The sequence below is a fragment of the Ochotona curzoniae genome, unplaced genomic scaffold, assembly GCF_017591425.1.
Source record: "Ochotona curzoniae isolate NIBS_2020 unplaced genomic scaffold, NIBS_Ocur_1.0 scaffold_4506, whole genome shotgun sequence".
Classification (NCBI taxonomy): Eukaryota; Metazoa; Chordata; class Mammalia; order Lagomorpha; family Ochotonidae; genus Ochotona; species Ochotona curzoniae.
In genome coordinates, this window is record NW_024467119.1 from 14,278,367 (window position 1) to 14,294,194 (window position 15,828).

The 15,828-nt window shown below is 38.1% G+C and overlaps 1 protein-coding gene across 4 annotated transcripts in view; it reads right to left on the bottom strand.

Moving 5' to 3' along the window:
- Positions 1 to 357: 357 nt before the first annotated feature.
- CENPC (centromere protein C) overlaps positions 358 to 15,828 on the bottom strand; it is a 57,486-nt gene continuing 42,015 nt past the window's right edge. For 2 of the 4 annotated variants that reach the window (XM_040966817.1, XM_040966819.1), the window contains exons 13-19: positions 13,924 to 13,968; positions 9,572 to 9,676; positions 8,706 to 8,834; positions 7,240 to 7,335; positions 5,690 to 5,844; positions 1,386 to 1,476; positions 358 to 567 (exon numbers count right to left, since the gene is read on the bottom strand). In XM_040966817.1, the coding sequence (XP_040822751.1) occupies positions 497 to 567; positions 1,386 to 1,476; positions 5,690 to 5,844; positions 7,240 to 7,335; positions 8,706 to 8,834; positions 9,572 to 9,676; positions 13,924 to 13,968 (692 nt within the window). In that variant the 3' untranslated portion in view covers positions 358 to 496. Of the gene's footprint in view, positions 568 to 1,385; positions 1,477 to 5,689; positions 5,845 to 7,239; positions 7,336 to 8,685; positions 8,835 to 9,571; positions 9,677 to 13,923; positions 13,969 to 15,828 lie in introns of those variants that run through there. The other 2 variants (XM_040966818.1, XM_040966820.1) reach the window with 2 other exon arrangements.

Below are 15,828 nucleotides of genomic sequence, written 5' to 3' on the forward strand. Positions count from 1 at the left end.
TTACACCTTGACTTCAGACTTCTGCCCTTAAAACTACGGCTGTAACTCTGCTGTCTGAAGTTTGCAGTTGTTTTGGTACAGCAGCCCTATGAAACTAACAGAGCTCTAGTGCTAGACCATCTAACGATCAATGACTTAAACTACTTACAAAAGACTTTCCTAAACGGATATACCTGTTGAAGTTAGCAGTCAACTTGCAAAGAAACGTTATATATTTCATTGTGGGAGAATTTATTTCAGTATTCTTTTCATTTTATTAAAATAATACAAAACAAGGCATCACTACAGCCTATGTGTGTTTTTAAAGAAAAAATAGAAGATATATGTGGAAACTTAAAAATATTTATCTAATACAAGTTCACACAAAACTGAATAAAATTTTATTTTAAAACATTACAAGTAATACAAAAATGTCCCAACTATACAAACATTTGATGCATGTGTATACATAGCCATATACATATATACATACAGGCATTTAAACTGGTTCCATTTTTCATCTTTTTATTTGAGTAAAAAGAAGAACACTTTCCTCATTCAGGAGATTTTTGATGTTGTAATAATTACCTGAAAGTAAAGAGATTAACAGAATTATTTTTGTAAGAAGCATTTCCTTTGAATTAAGTATTTGGTCATCACTTGAAAGTGCCAGCATATAATACAAAACAAAAGTAAAGCACCCAACCAAAAGGAATACACATTTAATCTCATGAACTCAAAAATCCAAGACTTTGCTATCACCTATGGTGCAAAAAAGGTTTGAAAGTATGTAAATTTCACATCCATCTGGTAACAATACAGGTATATTACTCAATGGTATAAAAAGAGAAAAATCTCTTTCTGAAACTAATTTTTCTTAGATTAGTTTTACAGGAACTTCTATCTATTCCCCTAAACCAAATACATGCAGATACAGTTACATAAGTTACTAATAAAGGTATAATTTGCAGTTAAATATAATCAACTCCACAAATTAAAAAAAAAGAAAGACATACTCTTAACAATAAATTCAACCATCCCTGCTTTCCACTGACTTATAATTGTCAATGTTGGATAAAACACATCGCTCTTTGTTTAAAATAACCCATGAAAAACTATGAACACACAGTTTCTTCAGGACAAGGCGGCAAAAAATTTTGATGCTTTCCTGAAATACAACGTGTCAATCAACCATTTTTATATTAAGCAAAACAACTTCTGTTAAATTTTCATGTATGAAAACACTAACATGTTTCAATAAAGATAAAATGAAAAAAAATTTATCACACTACTTTTGCGTCAGTCACATCACTTTATCTTGACCGTCATGGCTTTCATTTTCATGGTGCCTATAAGCAGTTTCACAGATATCATGTGAAATATAAAATATTTTTAATAATTCCTACCTGAAGGAACAAAGAACGAATCCCCTGTAGATAACAGATAAGGTGTTTCATGTAAAGTACACAAAAGGTCACCATAGTTAACATAAAATACCTGTAAAGATAAAAAGTAAGTTTCACATTAAACTGCCATATTTATGCTCTAAATAGCCTTTTAAAAAATGTAACAGGCAAAAAGATTGCACAACGTCCAGGCTGCGAGCTCCGGAACTGGTACTATGATACCACAGACATCAGGATCCAGAGATGGGAGGATTATCCACGACAAGCAAAACAGGACTACGTAATCACATGAACCTTTAAAAAGAAGTGATTTCTTCTGCTGTAAGCAAAAGGTGAGGCAAATACTGTTAGTAACAATAATTAAATAAGATGAGAGCTCTGCGCTGTTCCCGACACTACAAGACAAGAATCAAAGGAACATGCACTTTCTAAAAGCCAGCCTCCAAACCAGCAGCTCCATGCAGGTCTCCCCTGTCTGCAGCAGGACCCAGCACCTGTGCCATCCTCAGATGCTTTCCCACGGCATCAGCAGGGCCTGGACTGCAAGAGGAGCAGCCAGGACTTGAAACAGCACTCGTATGAAAGGCTAGTACCACACGGGGTGCTTGAACGCGTGCTGCCATGCCATCGGGTCCTGCTGTTCTTTCTCACAGGTGCTCAGCGCTATGCTGGAAGGAAAGCTATTGGAATATAACAATTTATGCATAAGTGGGCTTTACATTTTTAAAACATAAAACTACACTCTTGCCTTTCTAATAAATGTATGAAATCTCAAGACAAAAGTCCTTCTAATGCCAAATTTCATTACATACACACCATAGCACGTTATTCTACTTATATTGTCATAATTTAAAAATTTTAATCAGAAAAGTATTTTCATCAATATTTGCTTAAATTGTATATGGCTATTTTTCAAAATAATATGTTTAAATTAATTTTAAGATGTTTAGTACACTGCAGAAATATATAAGTGTTATTATTTATTACATCATATAATGGTTAATGGTTAATCATATAATGGTTATTACATCATATAATGGTTAATGGTTAATCATATAATGATTATTACATCATATAATGGTTAATGGTTAATCATATAATGGTTAAGAGAAAAATCCAACAATTTTCCTTCCACGTCAGTGTTTTCAATTTTTGCAATTACTATCAACATTACCAAAAAATACGTAAGATCAATTTTATCTTTCAAATTATTTTCCTGAGAAAATTTGTTAGAAATGATACTCGTTAGTCACAGTCTAAATTATTTTAATTGTTATTTTAATTGTTTAATAGAAATTCTAAAATGATCAGTACCTCAGTAATTATAAAGAGTCAATTGTTTCAGAATGTGCATCTCTTTGATTACTATCCCCGGTTAAACAGTTTCGCTTACTGTTCAGATTTCCTTTTGTATAACAAAACATTACAACTTACTTGGTAACTGGTATCAGTTCTATGATGACATGTCCTAATTTTTGTCTTCATTACTGTTCATTAGCATCCTATATGGACCATCCACTGCTTTAAAGAGGTGTAGTTCTCTTTCTATAATACCTGGACAGGGGCATTATGAAACAGCAGACAAAGCTGCACGTGCAGATGACACCAGCATCCCACACAGGCGGTGGCTCCAATTCCAGCTGCTCCACTTCCTGCCCATTTACCTACTAGGGTGTCTGGGAAAGATGCAGACGGCTCTGGTGCTTGCACACCTGCCACCCACAGGAGACCCAGCAGCTCCTGGCTGCAGTAAGATCTAGCTGCTGCACCATCTAGGCAGGGAACCAACAAATAAAGGATCTCTCCCTGACCTTCCGACAACAACAGCTTAAAATAAACAAATAAACAACTGAAAAAAACAGTGTGTGGAGCTCCTCACAAACAGGCCACTGAGCCATACAAGCAGTGAACCCAGGAGATGGAAGATCTTTCTCTGTGTTCACATTCCTCTTTCTCTGTCACTGTCTCTACATCTTTAGGGAGGCATTTTAAAGAAGAATGAACTAATGAATAATTTAAAAAATTATTTCAAAACAGGGTTTTAGCTATAAACACCATAAATTAATCTTGGACCATTGTATGTATCCTTTTTTAAAAAACATTTTTTTTTGGTGGGGGAGTCAGATTTACAGAGAGGAAAGACAGAGAGGAAGATCTTCATCCATTGGTTCACAGCCCACGGCCGCAGCAGTCAAAACTGAGCCAATCCAAAGCCATGAGCTTTTTCTGGGTCTCCCAGATGGGTGCAGGGTCCCAAGGCTTTGGGCCATCTTTGACTGCTTTCCCAGGCTACAAGCAGGGAGCTGGATAAAAAGCAGCTGGGATTAGAACCAGCATTCAAACGGGATCCCAGCGCAGGCAAGGAAAGGACTCCAGCCACTAAGTTACCCTGCCAGGCCATAATTTTGCAATTTAAAAGAATTAAAGAAAAAATGAAAAATCTTTCCATTTGGAAGGGCAGAGAGACAGAGATTTCCCACCCACAAGTTCACTTCCTAAATGCCCCTTATGGCTGTAGTTGAGCCAAGATGAAGCACAATCATCCTCAATCTAGGCTGCCCACGTGAGTGGTAACAGCCAATCACTTGGTCAGTGTGCTGCCCCCAAGGCATACACTCACAGGAAGCTGGAACTGGGAACAGAACCAGAGCTGGAACCCAAGCGCAGCAAAATGCCACATACTGGAAATATTCTGCTTAGTGTTTCTTTCTTTTTTTTTTACAGATTCATTTTATTTTTATTTGAAAGGCAGAATTACAGAAGGAAAGAGAGTGAGTGAGATCTTACATCTGCTGGTTCACTCTCCAAACGGCCAGTGAAAGAGCCAGAGCTGAAAGGATAAAGCCAGGAGCCAGGATCCTCTCAGGGTCAATCACGTGGCTGCGGGGGCCTAAGCACGTGAGCTGCTTTTCCTGGCCTTTAGCAAGGCGCTGCATCAACTGGAGAAGTGGGGACACGAACTAGCAACCGTATGGGATGTTGGCACCACAAGCACAGGATTGGGCTCCCATGGCACCAGCCCCAAATTTAATGTTTTTAAATAGCTGATATGTTAAATTCAATGCTTTCAAAGTCCCAATTTTCAAATTCAGAATAAAAAATGTATACACATGTATAAAACAGAGCAATGTTGCAAATATGCTTTCAACAGGCAGTGAGGAGACTGAGCCGCCCTGAATCTGCTGACTTAAGCCTTAACACATTGCTGCACTTTACTTAATACTTAAAGAAGCACTGACCTCGTCCTGAGTCTACTGCTACTGTGTTCCGTGGGGTCCCCCCCCCCCCCCCAGTTTGAATGGTATAGAGAGAAAGAGAAACAGAGTACTCCCCCAGCTACTGATTTACTTCCCAGACAACCTCGAGGGCCAGGGCTAACCAAGGCCACAGTAGAGGCCAGGAGTTCTGTCCAGCTCTCCTAGATAGATGACAGGCACTGAAATATCTGGGCCGCTACTCTGGGATCCCAGGTGCATCAGCAGAGCTCATGTCAGAGCTGAGCTGGTGTGACTCCAGACAATCTGATATGCAAGAGTAAGTCACAGTCGATGGGTTAACCTCTACGTCCAGTGCTCTCCCCTAAGTAACTTCTGAAGTCTACTGACCTTTCCATTTCTTTTTTTTTTTTTAAGATTTATTTATTTTTATTGGAAAGTCAGATATACAGAGAGGAAGAGAGACAGAGAGGAAGATCTTCTGTCTGCTGCATTTACTCCCCAAATGGCTACAACAGCCAGAGCTGAGCTGATCCGAACCCATGAGCTTGGAGCCTCTTCCAGGTCTCCCATGCAGGTGCAGGGTCCCAAAGCTTTGGGTCGTCCTCTACTGCTTTCCCAGAACACAAGCAGGGAGCTGGATGGGAAGTGGGCACCAGGATAAGAACCGGCGCTCATAAGGAATCCTTGCATGTTCATGGTGAGGAGTTTAGCCCCCAGGTTACTGTGCCAGGCCCAACCTTTCCATTTCTTAAATGCAGCATCAGAGAAATGTGAAATTAGACTAACTGTCCATAAATTCTGTTTTAAAATTCTAGTGATTTGTTTAAAAGCTTACATTCTACGGTTGAGTAGACCATTCCTTAAGCTTCTGAACCTTAAGGCTATATAGTTCCACTTACAGAACAGATCGTTTAATGACCATCAGCTGACTAACTCCAGATTTAACAAATTTAAAAACAAATTGTCTGTGAAGTACAGTAATGAAATTTCACTTCTGAGAAAATGGAATTTTAATGACTGATCAAATTCAAAAAAACCAGAATTGTACCTACAGCAAAACATACATAAATGGAGAAATAGACTTACCAATATATCTGGGCCAACATGCTGCTTTCCTTTTTCTTCTTGTGGTCCTAGTATCAACTTCCCAGTAGAAAAATATGGTGTATCCAACGTTTTATAAACTTTCAACTCACCATGCTTTACAAAAAATTGGTAGGTATCTTGTGGCCTAACAAGATCTATGGCGAAAACAGCAACAGCAATGTTAAGCAACAGCCATGCTACTGCTCAGCGATAATGAAGGTATTTCCAGACTCAAGCCTGCCTAACAGACAAGAGATTAGGATCACTGACTCGGGAGCTACACTGTCAAGGCCAAACCTCACCTCTTACAGCTAGTTCTGTGTCCTTAGGCAAGTTATATATGTTTCTCCCTACATCTCACTGTTTGTCTTAATTTCCTTTTCTATAAAATGAAATAATAATATCTTATCTGCATTTTTAGGTTGTTATGAATAGCAAAGAGCTAAAGTATGCAACCTAAAACACTGCCTTGGCAATATCAAATAATAAAATTTATCCTTACAAAAAGGGTGTGAGTTCCAAATACTATTTACTGAAATTCTGTTAGTATCTCATTTTCAAACCATTTCCTTTTACTAATAAATCTTTCCAGATCTATAAACATATCCGCTTATCATCAGTGGTTGGCTCTATTCCCCTGGATATTTGGGAATCTTAGGGATGCCAAGAACTACAGAATATATACTTGTAGATTTATAAAAAAGGAAAAAGTGAACTCTGAAAAAATACAACTCTTCTAAAGTGATAAACTATAGCAATGGTTTTACACTAAACAGAATCTCTTTATTTCCACATCTGTTGCCAAATAAACAATCTAAATATAGAAATGACTTTGCTAAGATGTTTAGATGTCTCTCAAAACCCATTGCACAGCCAAAATCTTAAGTACGAAAAACATTACTGACTACTTGGTTTGACCTGTTTGATGTGATGTAGAACAATGTTTCCTGTATGTAAATATTGCATACTTGGTAAATAGCTGAACCCTTTCTAGACTTCCATTCCACGTATAACTCATCCCTTTGGACCTCCCAGGGCCTCTCAGTCTCAATGCTTGGTGTCTATCTAATAGGGTGGGAGGCCTCAAGGACCTTGTGCCAGTATTAAAGGTTAAATCTGGCATTTGTGTGGCTGATTCCCTGTCATTCATCCATAGAAAGTTTTACATCCCAGGCACTGTTATCAGCATCCACAGGCCCCGAAGGGCATCAGTGAGCACCCACAATCCACGCCTAGTCCATGAACACGAGTATGTAATGTCTGACTTTTAACTTGCCATAACTCCCCATCCACAAGGAGTCAAAGAGGGTCTAGCCTCATTCCTGGAACCAACATTTACGGTGGTAGCAATTTTACCCCAGAAGATAAATGCACGGTTTTACATGCCTCCCAGAGGTGGTGTGCTATTGATACGCCCTTAGTTCCCCCCCATAAGCTATTTACTAGAATCAGACCTTTCTCTAGACTGCAGGGTTCAAAGTGCTTGACAGTATCGAAAGGGAAAGTGGTCAGGTCCATAACCAACCATTACTCAGCATCCCTTATCTTACCCATGAGAATAATTTCTCTTGTTTCTGGATCCTTTACCCTGGTTGGCTCAAAAGGGTTTCCAAGAGAAACATCTAGATTTACCATTAATCTGTTCTCTGCAAAACAAACAGAATCAAAACATAAAACTACTCAAAATTCTTTTCAATTATCAAAACCCAGTACAAAATATAGCTACAGATCAGGTGTAAAAGAACCCTGACCTAGCACATGGCAGGCTGGATGAGGCTGCCACCTGAGGTGCATACAGCCCATACTGGAGTACTTGTTTCTAGTTCTGGTTCCTCCACTCCTAACACAGCTTCCTGCTAATATGCCTGGGCCAAGTACTTAGGTCTCTGCTATCCATAGAGGAGACCCAGATGGGGTTCCTGGTTCGTGGAGACCTGGCCCAGACCTGGCTCTTGTAGGATTTTCGGATGTGAATCAGCAAATGCTAAGTTAATTTCTCTATTTCTTTCAGATAAATATATTTTTAAAAGGTGAAAAAAGAAAACAAAAATAAAGCTGACCTGGGATAGAATAATCTCTTCTTTGTTAATGACTGCTTCAGCAAATACACATTCAAATTCAAAACCCCACTGACACTTAAAGCTTCCTAATTTTTAAGCCTATTATAACATGTGAACTCATATATAATCAAATCAAATGATTCTGTGTATATTCTCTTTCATCTTTTCTAAACAGTTTCTTGTGATTAAATTCTTCATTGACTCATAGATCATACAGTAGCATCATTTTTTTCAAGAAGGTTCTTGATTTTCTTTTTCATTTCTTCAGTGACACATTAATCATTCAGTAGCATGTTATTTAACTTCATGGTGTTGTTAACTTCTTTTTTCTCCCTGATGTTGATTTTGTTTTGTGGCTTTTCATTTAAGGGGATGTATAATAGCTGTGCAATGGAGACTATCATATCTAGTATCATGTTATTTAACTTCATGGCATTGCAAATTTCTATTTTTCTTCCTATTGTTGATTCTGTATTACTGATTTTTTAAAGAAATTTGTGGAAATATCTATTAAGAAGTAAAATTTACAGTATCACATCTAAAGTCCTTAGAAGTAACTTTTAAATTCTACAAAGAGTCTCTTCCCAAAGCACTATGCTATTGGAAAATAAAATCTAGGGCAAGCGCTGGGCACAGTGGTTAAAACATTAGCCTAAGAACCCATACCGCACACCAGAATGCATGGGCGTAACACCCAGCTCTGGCTCCTAATCCACCTGCCTGACAATGCAGACACTGGGAGGGGGCAGATGACTGGGGTACACAGCTCTGTCACCCACATGGGAAACATGAGCTGAATTTCAGACCGCTGGTTTCACCTCCACCTGGTTCCAGCTTCTGCAGGCTTTTTCGGAGTGAATAGTAAATAGTAATGTTCTCTGTCTGATAATAAATAAATAAAACTTGAAAAAAAAAGCAATGAAATCTAAGAGTTACTTTCAGGAATAAGTTCATACTTCTTTTAGCACTATCAAGACAGATTCTTTTTCCATTAGCCATTTGGTTGACTTTTTCCATGTTTGCTCTTGCCTTCCGTTTAGGTAGTACAACATCTGGGGATAGCACTCCACCAATCACAAATCCTCCTGAAATTTAACAATGACACAGGTAAAAGAAAAGGCTCAGGAATGTAAAAAGCTCTAAACAAAACTTTTATAAGAAAAGTAGTATTCTTCCTTTCAAAGTACCAGAGAAAACAGTACTAGTAGTTAATTCTATAGCTAGTAGTTCAAAAAACACAAAACACTAACCAATTTCACTCACGCCTCTACCACCCTAAATCCAGAAGCATTAGTGCATGTTTGAATTACCTCCGGTGTTACTGGAAATTAACAGTCACATCATCACTAGAAATTTAAAAAGCTAATAATGAACTATTTCTTGCAATCTGCACATGAGTTTAGACTTACATAAAACAGAGGGAAGAAATGACTTTAAGAATACACAATACTTTACTTACCTCTACAAATTTGTAGAAAAATGAGAAAATAGATAATTGGAAGAACTTTACCAGTTATACTTTCCTCATGTTCCAATCTAACACTTTATGCAATGATAAAGCTTATCACAAAATGTGAGAAAAAGTAAAATAAAAATTAAAAATCTAAAAAGTCAAATACTTACCAGAAAGAAGAATCTTCATCTCCAGTAATCATAAATTCAGGTTTGAACCCTATTCTTACCAGATTATGGGTAGATGATGATTAACAAGGTTATGCATGTAAGTGTCAAGGACAGGACTGATACATAGCAAACACAAATAAATTACAGCAAACCTCATTGTTGTTTATTAGTAGGCTTTATAGCATAAATTATATTTTACCTGACGGTGTTCCTTGATAATCTATTCGTTCACCTCGCCAATATTCCAAAGGTTTCAAACGTACTCTCTTGGTCCTGCGAACATTTGGCGTGTTTGAAGGCAATACTGTAAAAAAAAAGAATATAAATCCTTGTAGACAAAACTCTAGAAAAACAATTTTAAGATACACTTATGGTACTAAAAAAGAAATGCTAATGAAAAATCAGGTTAACATACTGGCAGAGATGCCAAAATTTCACAGTACCCATGGTTGACAATGACAAGAATACATTCATCTTGGGACAATGTAAAATTCTTACTCCAAATTGAGTACAGTAGGTATCAAATTCCTATGGCCTTATTTATTTTTATTTGCTAAGCTAATTCTGAAAGAGGTACAATTAAAATTTCCCATTGTAGCTGTACAGTGTAAGTGAAAATCACCTCGCTTTCCTTTTATTTTTAGTTGTTAGGTTGTCTGCCACGAACCTATCTTCTTCACAAATGGTTCGTTTTACAATTACATGTCATTCCTTATCCTGCTCAGTATTCTTTTTAAAAAAAGATTTAGTTATTTTTTCACCGGAAAGGCAGATAACAGAAAGGAAGATCTTCCATCCACTGGTTCACTCAACAAGTAGTCGCAATGGCTGGAGGCTAGCTGATCTAAAGGCCAAGAACTTCTTCCAGGTCTCCCATGTGACTGCAGGGTCTCAAGGCTTTGGCTCATTCTCTACTACCTTCCCAAGCCACAAGCAGGGAGCTGGATGGGAAGTGGAGCTGCCGGGATTCGAACCAGTGCCCATATAGGATCCTGGCGCGTTCAGGGCGAGGACTTTAGCTACTTGGCCGCCATGCTGAGTCCCAACAATTTTTTATTTACACTTTTCTTGCAAACGTGCCAATTAGTTTATATTTTTAAGTCAAACCTGATAGTCTGCCTTATTTAACAGCCTATTTATGTTTATTCAGTGTTAGAATATGCTTCTTTTTATAGCTTCCATCTCACATATACTAGGTATTTCACATAAATGATTTTCTTTTCCCTCATTCCTATTGGTTCAAATGAATGATCACTTCTCTGTCATTTTAAGACTGGCTATGCTTTTTTGCTCTAATACTGGTTGTCTTCCCATTCCTTACAATTAAATCCTCATTTCTCCATGATTATATCAAAAATAATCTTTAGAGAGCTGATCCCCTCCTTTTTCCCATTTGATAAAATGAATTTTATGAACTCCCTAATTTTCTTCCCAGCATACCAAGTTTCATTAGGTAGTCCAGATTTCAAAGTTTTATCACAAAATTCTTACTTAGGCATTTATAAATCTCCATTCATATTATTAGTGTTAGGAGGGAGAAGTACCCCAACATGAAGGACAACAAGTCACACCTTTGTATTCAAATCAGTCTAGTCTATGTGAATGTAACTTGGATTTGGGACTTTCTTCTAACTCGAAAATACAGAGTATCACCAGTGGCAAAGTATATTTCCTGTGAATACATCAAGATTTATAGACACCACTCATGTTTACTATGTTTTACTTCACAGTATGCAAAAGTGAGACACAGAGACACGTTCATTTTAAACTGTTCTTTCAATGTTGATGCTTTCTCAGGGCAGCCATATGCAGCACAATACTTTCTAGAGATTCCAGGTAACTAGCTGGTCACAGCTCCAAGGTCACAAGCATAAACAACCAACACTCTATAGGGTGTTACATTGCTAAAGGATAATGCCAGTAGTTTAAGTGTTCTAACTTCATTTCCAACATAAGATTCTTTGTTTATAATGTGTTTAAAATTACATAACACCATCTTAGGTTAAACATCAATATTTGGCACTACATTATTATACATGTAAGACAATATCTACCAGCAGTAGAAAAAGATTAGCCCTTGCTGACTCTAAAGAAAGTTAACATGCTGTGAAAGAGATTCCAAGGAGGGCAAGAAACTGAAGAGGGATGCTGGTACCATGCATGGCCTAACAGTTACTCTTAAGTCCTTCAACACCAAGCAACGGAATTCTGCCAACAACCACGAGTGTGGGGGAAGACATGAGCTTCAGAAGCAGTAACAACTCAGACCGACCTGAACTGCACAGCATATGACCCTTGAGCTAAGTCACACCTCAGCTCCTTATCCAAGGAAACCAGAAAGCAATAATTATATATTGTCAGTCATTAGGTTTGCAGCAATTTGCTACACAGCAACAGGAAAAACAATGCACGTTTATATTTAATAAAATATTTTTGCAAAAATCATTCCTCCTCATTCTTTCCTCTTTGAACTTACAACTGACTTACCTGATACTTAAGAGTATCACATATTGATATCTTACTTGGCGTATACTAAATTTAGTTTTAGATTGCCTGCAAAATAAATTCAGTTATCAAAAAGAAAGATGGGCCCAGCGCCATGGCTCAGTGGCTAAATTCTCACCTTGCACAAGCTGGGATCCCAAATGGGTATCAATTTGTGTCCTGGATGTTCTACTTTCAAAGTTTTATCAGCTCCCTGCTTGTGGCCTGGGAAAATGGCAGAGGATGGCCTAAAGCCTTGGGACCCGGCACCCTTGTGGGAGACCTGAGAAAAGCTCCTGTTTCTTGGCTACAGATTGGCTTACTTCCAGCCATTGTGGCCACTTGGGGAATGAACCAACAGACAGCTCTTTCTCTGTCTCTGCTTCTCTCTGTAAATCTGCCATTCCAATAAAAAAGAATTTTTTTTTAAAGGAAAGATATCTTGGCTAATTGTAGAATTATTGGATTCTAATAAATTTCTGACAGAGAGCAATACACAGTACTTTGCAATGCTATGTAGAGAAGCAATGCCATTTTCCTTCTTCAAATACAATGTTTTTTTGTTTGTAAATTTTTCTCATACTCATATGTACATATCTTTTTTTTAATAACCCTGATTTATACTTGATAAACTACAGACTCAAGCCTGTCTTAAATCCAATGAAGTTTCCTTTCTTTTCTAAACTGTTTTTTAAACTTTTTTCCCCCCAAAGATTCATTTATCTTTACTGGAGAGGCAGTTTCTCAGAGAAGGAGAGATAAAGACCTTCCACCCACCTGTTCACTTCCCAAGCAGCTTCAATGGCTGGAGCTTGGCCCATCTGAAGCCAGCAGCCAGGAGCTTCTTCCAGGTCTCCCGTGTGGGTTTGGGGTCCCAAAGTCTTGGGCCATCTTGTGCTGCTTTCTCAGACCATAAGCAGGGAAGCTGGTTGGGAAGTGGAGCAGCCAGGACATAAAACGGTGCCCATACAGGATCCCAGCACTTGCAAGGGGAGGATTAGCCAGTTGAGCCATCATACCGGGCCCGGATTTTTTAAAACTGTTTTTTTCTCTAATTTCTCTCCAAATTCTATTCTTTTTGTATTTGCTCTGATGTTTCTGTGGTATTCCTAGACTATGTCTTTAACCCTCATGGTTTTCACCTGTATTTCTGTTGTTTAGAGGAATACTGAACACCAGTTATTAGTTCATCTCTCAGCAGTGACTATCGTTTCTTTAAGCTTATCTATTGACTTTAACTGAAAAAAATAACCATGCTTTCTATCACCACAGTTTTCTATGCAATAATTCAGCCTCTGAAAGTACACATACTTCTTTTTTGTTAAAGGGTTCCTTCTCACTAGAAGTAGGTGTTGCTGTACCATGCTGGATTTTCTTCTCTGGATACTTGTGGCTATGCTCAGGGACATTTCACTTCTTTTGGTTCACACCTGACAGCACTCACCATTTCATTCCCAAATTAGCATTAAGCACTGACGTATGGCAGGCTCTCTCACAGGCTGAGGCAATGAGAGAAAGCTTCATTCCTAGTGGTTCTCTTCAAATGCAAGTACAGTATACAGTAGTACTCAACCTCCAATGTAGGTAAAACACACAGAGGCTAGCAAACATCACAAGGATGGGAGGTCCCACGGCTCCTGACTGGCAATTCTCTTATTAGGAGCCAGGAGTTTTCGATGCTCACATGAATCTCTCCACAGATTCCGTAGCTCCCATCTTTCCCTCCTAATCATGCTAGCTACCACGACATTTAGGAAGGAAATGGATCAAAGTGGAAGAACCTGGCAGGAGCACCAGTTACCTAGCAGTTACACTTTCCTTAACACGATTCTAGCTTCTTAGAACATACAGCATCACGTCCCTGCTATGAAGCAAATTGTGAAATTGTTCTTGGAATTGTAATGATTTATTATGAAATTCATGAAAAATTAATAGAAATTTTGGTTTATTTACTAATTAATACAAGCAGGACTTTTTTTCCTTGAAGAAAAGTATTCTGTTTGGAAACAGAATTTTAATACTAGCATTTTAATCTGTGGAAATAGTAAAAGAGAAAAATAATCCTACCTAATTTGTGATGTATTTTCTTCTCCGACGTCCTTCGTTCGTCATCTGCAAAAAAATACCATGAGCAACAGCTGCTAATCCCATGTTCACTTAAAGTGAGTTACTTAATCAACTTTATATAAGTATTTTAAATAAAATTTATGTGACCATAACTTAACTATTCCTTTAGTTTTTCATTTCTAAGGAAAAACGGTGTATCATTTAACTATAGCTAGCTACAAGGAATGTTTCTTAAAAAGCCTAACAGGGCCAATGCCATGGCAGAGCAAGCTTAGCTTGCACCTGCTGCATCAACAGACATCTCATACAGATAGCACTGAGTCCTGGTTACCTATTTCAGATCTAGCTCCCTGATTACGGCTTAGAAAAGCAGTGGGGTATGGCTCAAGTCCTTGGGCACCTACATCCATGTGGGAGATCTAGAAGAAGCTCTTGGCTCCTGGCTTCATATGTGCTCAGCTCCAACTATTGTGGACATTTGGGGAGCGAATCAGCAGGTGAAAGATCTCTGTCTCTCTTCTCTGAAACTCTGGATTTCAAATAAAAATCAAATAAATCTTTTAAAAAATCATAACTACTTAAACAATAACAAAAAGGTTTTCCATTGCTTTTGAACAAGTGAAATATGTGATAAAAATGCAGAACAGGAAAATGAATAAGCAACGTGCTAAGAGTATAATTTATGATCTTTTAATTTAAAGCTTTAAAATTATGTAAGTGTAATGAATTTAGCAATTGGCCAGTGAGAACTGTTGTCAACTTTAGGCCTGGACTTAATGATGTATTTGACTAATAGAACGCAGCAGAAATGACTTTCCGAGAGTTTGAAGGCTAAGCTTTATTTATGTAGGTTATATCGGGGATTTCACCTAGGGTAAGGCGTTAGTGATATATGAAGCCTGACAACTCTGAGACTTCCATGCTGGGAGGAAACCCAAGAATAGCGTGTGGATGAAAAGAGATGCTTGGCTAGGCCTCAACATTCCAGCTGCCCTAGCTGGGTGCCAAGTAGAGAAATCATGAAGTCACCTTGGATTTTCATATGACTTCATTCCATTCAGTAGCTTGAACATAACAACAAATTCAAGAGTGACAATTAAAATCTGCATAGCTAAATCAACCCACAAAGCCTTGAAACATATAAAAAACATAATAAGTAAAATTCAATTGTTATGTTGTTAAAGAGTTATTAAATTATTAAGAATGACTGAATTAAATATAAACTTTCCGGTTTGGAAGAAACTCCAGGGATCAAAAATTTAATGTCCTTGTCCAAACTAGGCACATTCATGCAGATCAAATCAGATTAGTGTGTTTGCTTTAGCTACTAAATTTAAATGACACAAAGACTGGTATAGACCTTGTACAATGATGACACACAAATTTGTTCTACGTTTTTAGAAGAAGGCAGACATTTGTCTTAAGTTCAAAGTCAATAAAGAATGGGCCATTCAAATGCAGCCTTGATACTATCTATATTACATATGGGATTCTTGAGAGTGCTAAGACAGGAGCATAAACGACTGAGTCACTTTAGTCTTAGGACTACTCCCAGACTGCTCTTGCTGATGTGAAGGTAAACATGTATACCAATAATTCTGGTAAGCTACCATGAGTTCTGTGTTGTCTTCCTCTTTCAATGGTTTAACAGGCTTCCACCTTTAAGAGCTGACATCCCTGGACATCAGTTCATGTCCCAGCTCCCTGCTTGTGGCCTGGGAAAGCAGTTGGGAATGTTGCAAGGCCTTCGGACCCTGCACCCGTGTGGGAGACCCACAAGAAGCTCCTGGCTCCTGACTGCATCACCTCTCACTGCTGCGGCCATTTGGGGAGTGAACCAGTGGATGGAAGATCTTTCTCTCTGTCTCCCCTAAATCTACCTTTCCTACAAAAATCTTTAAAATA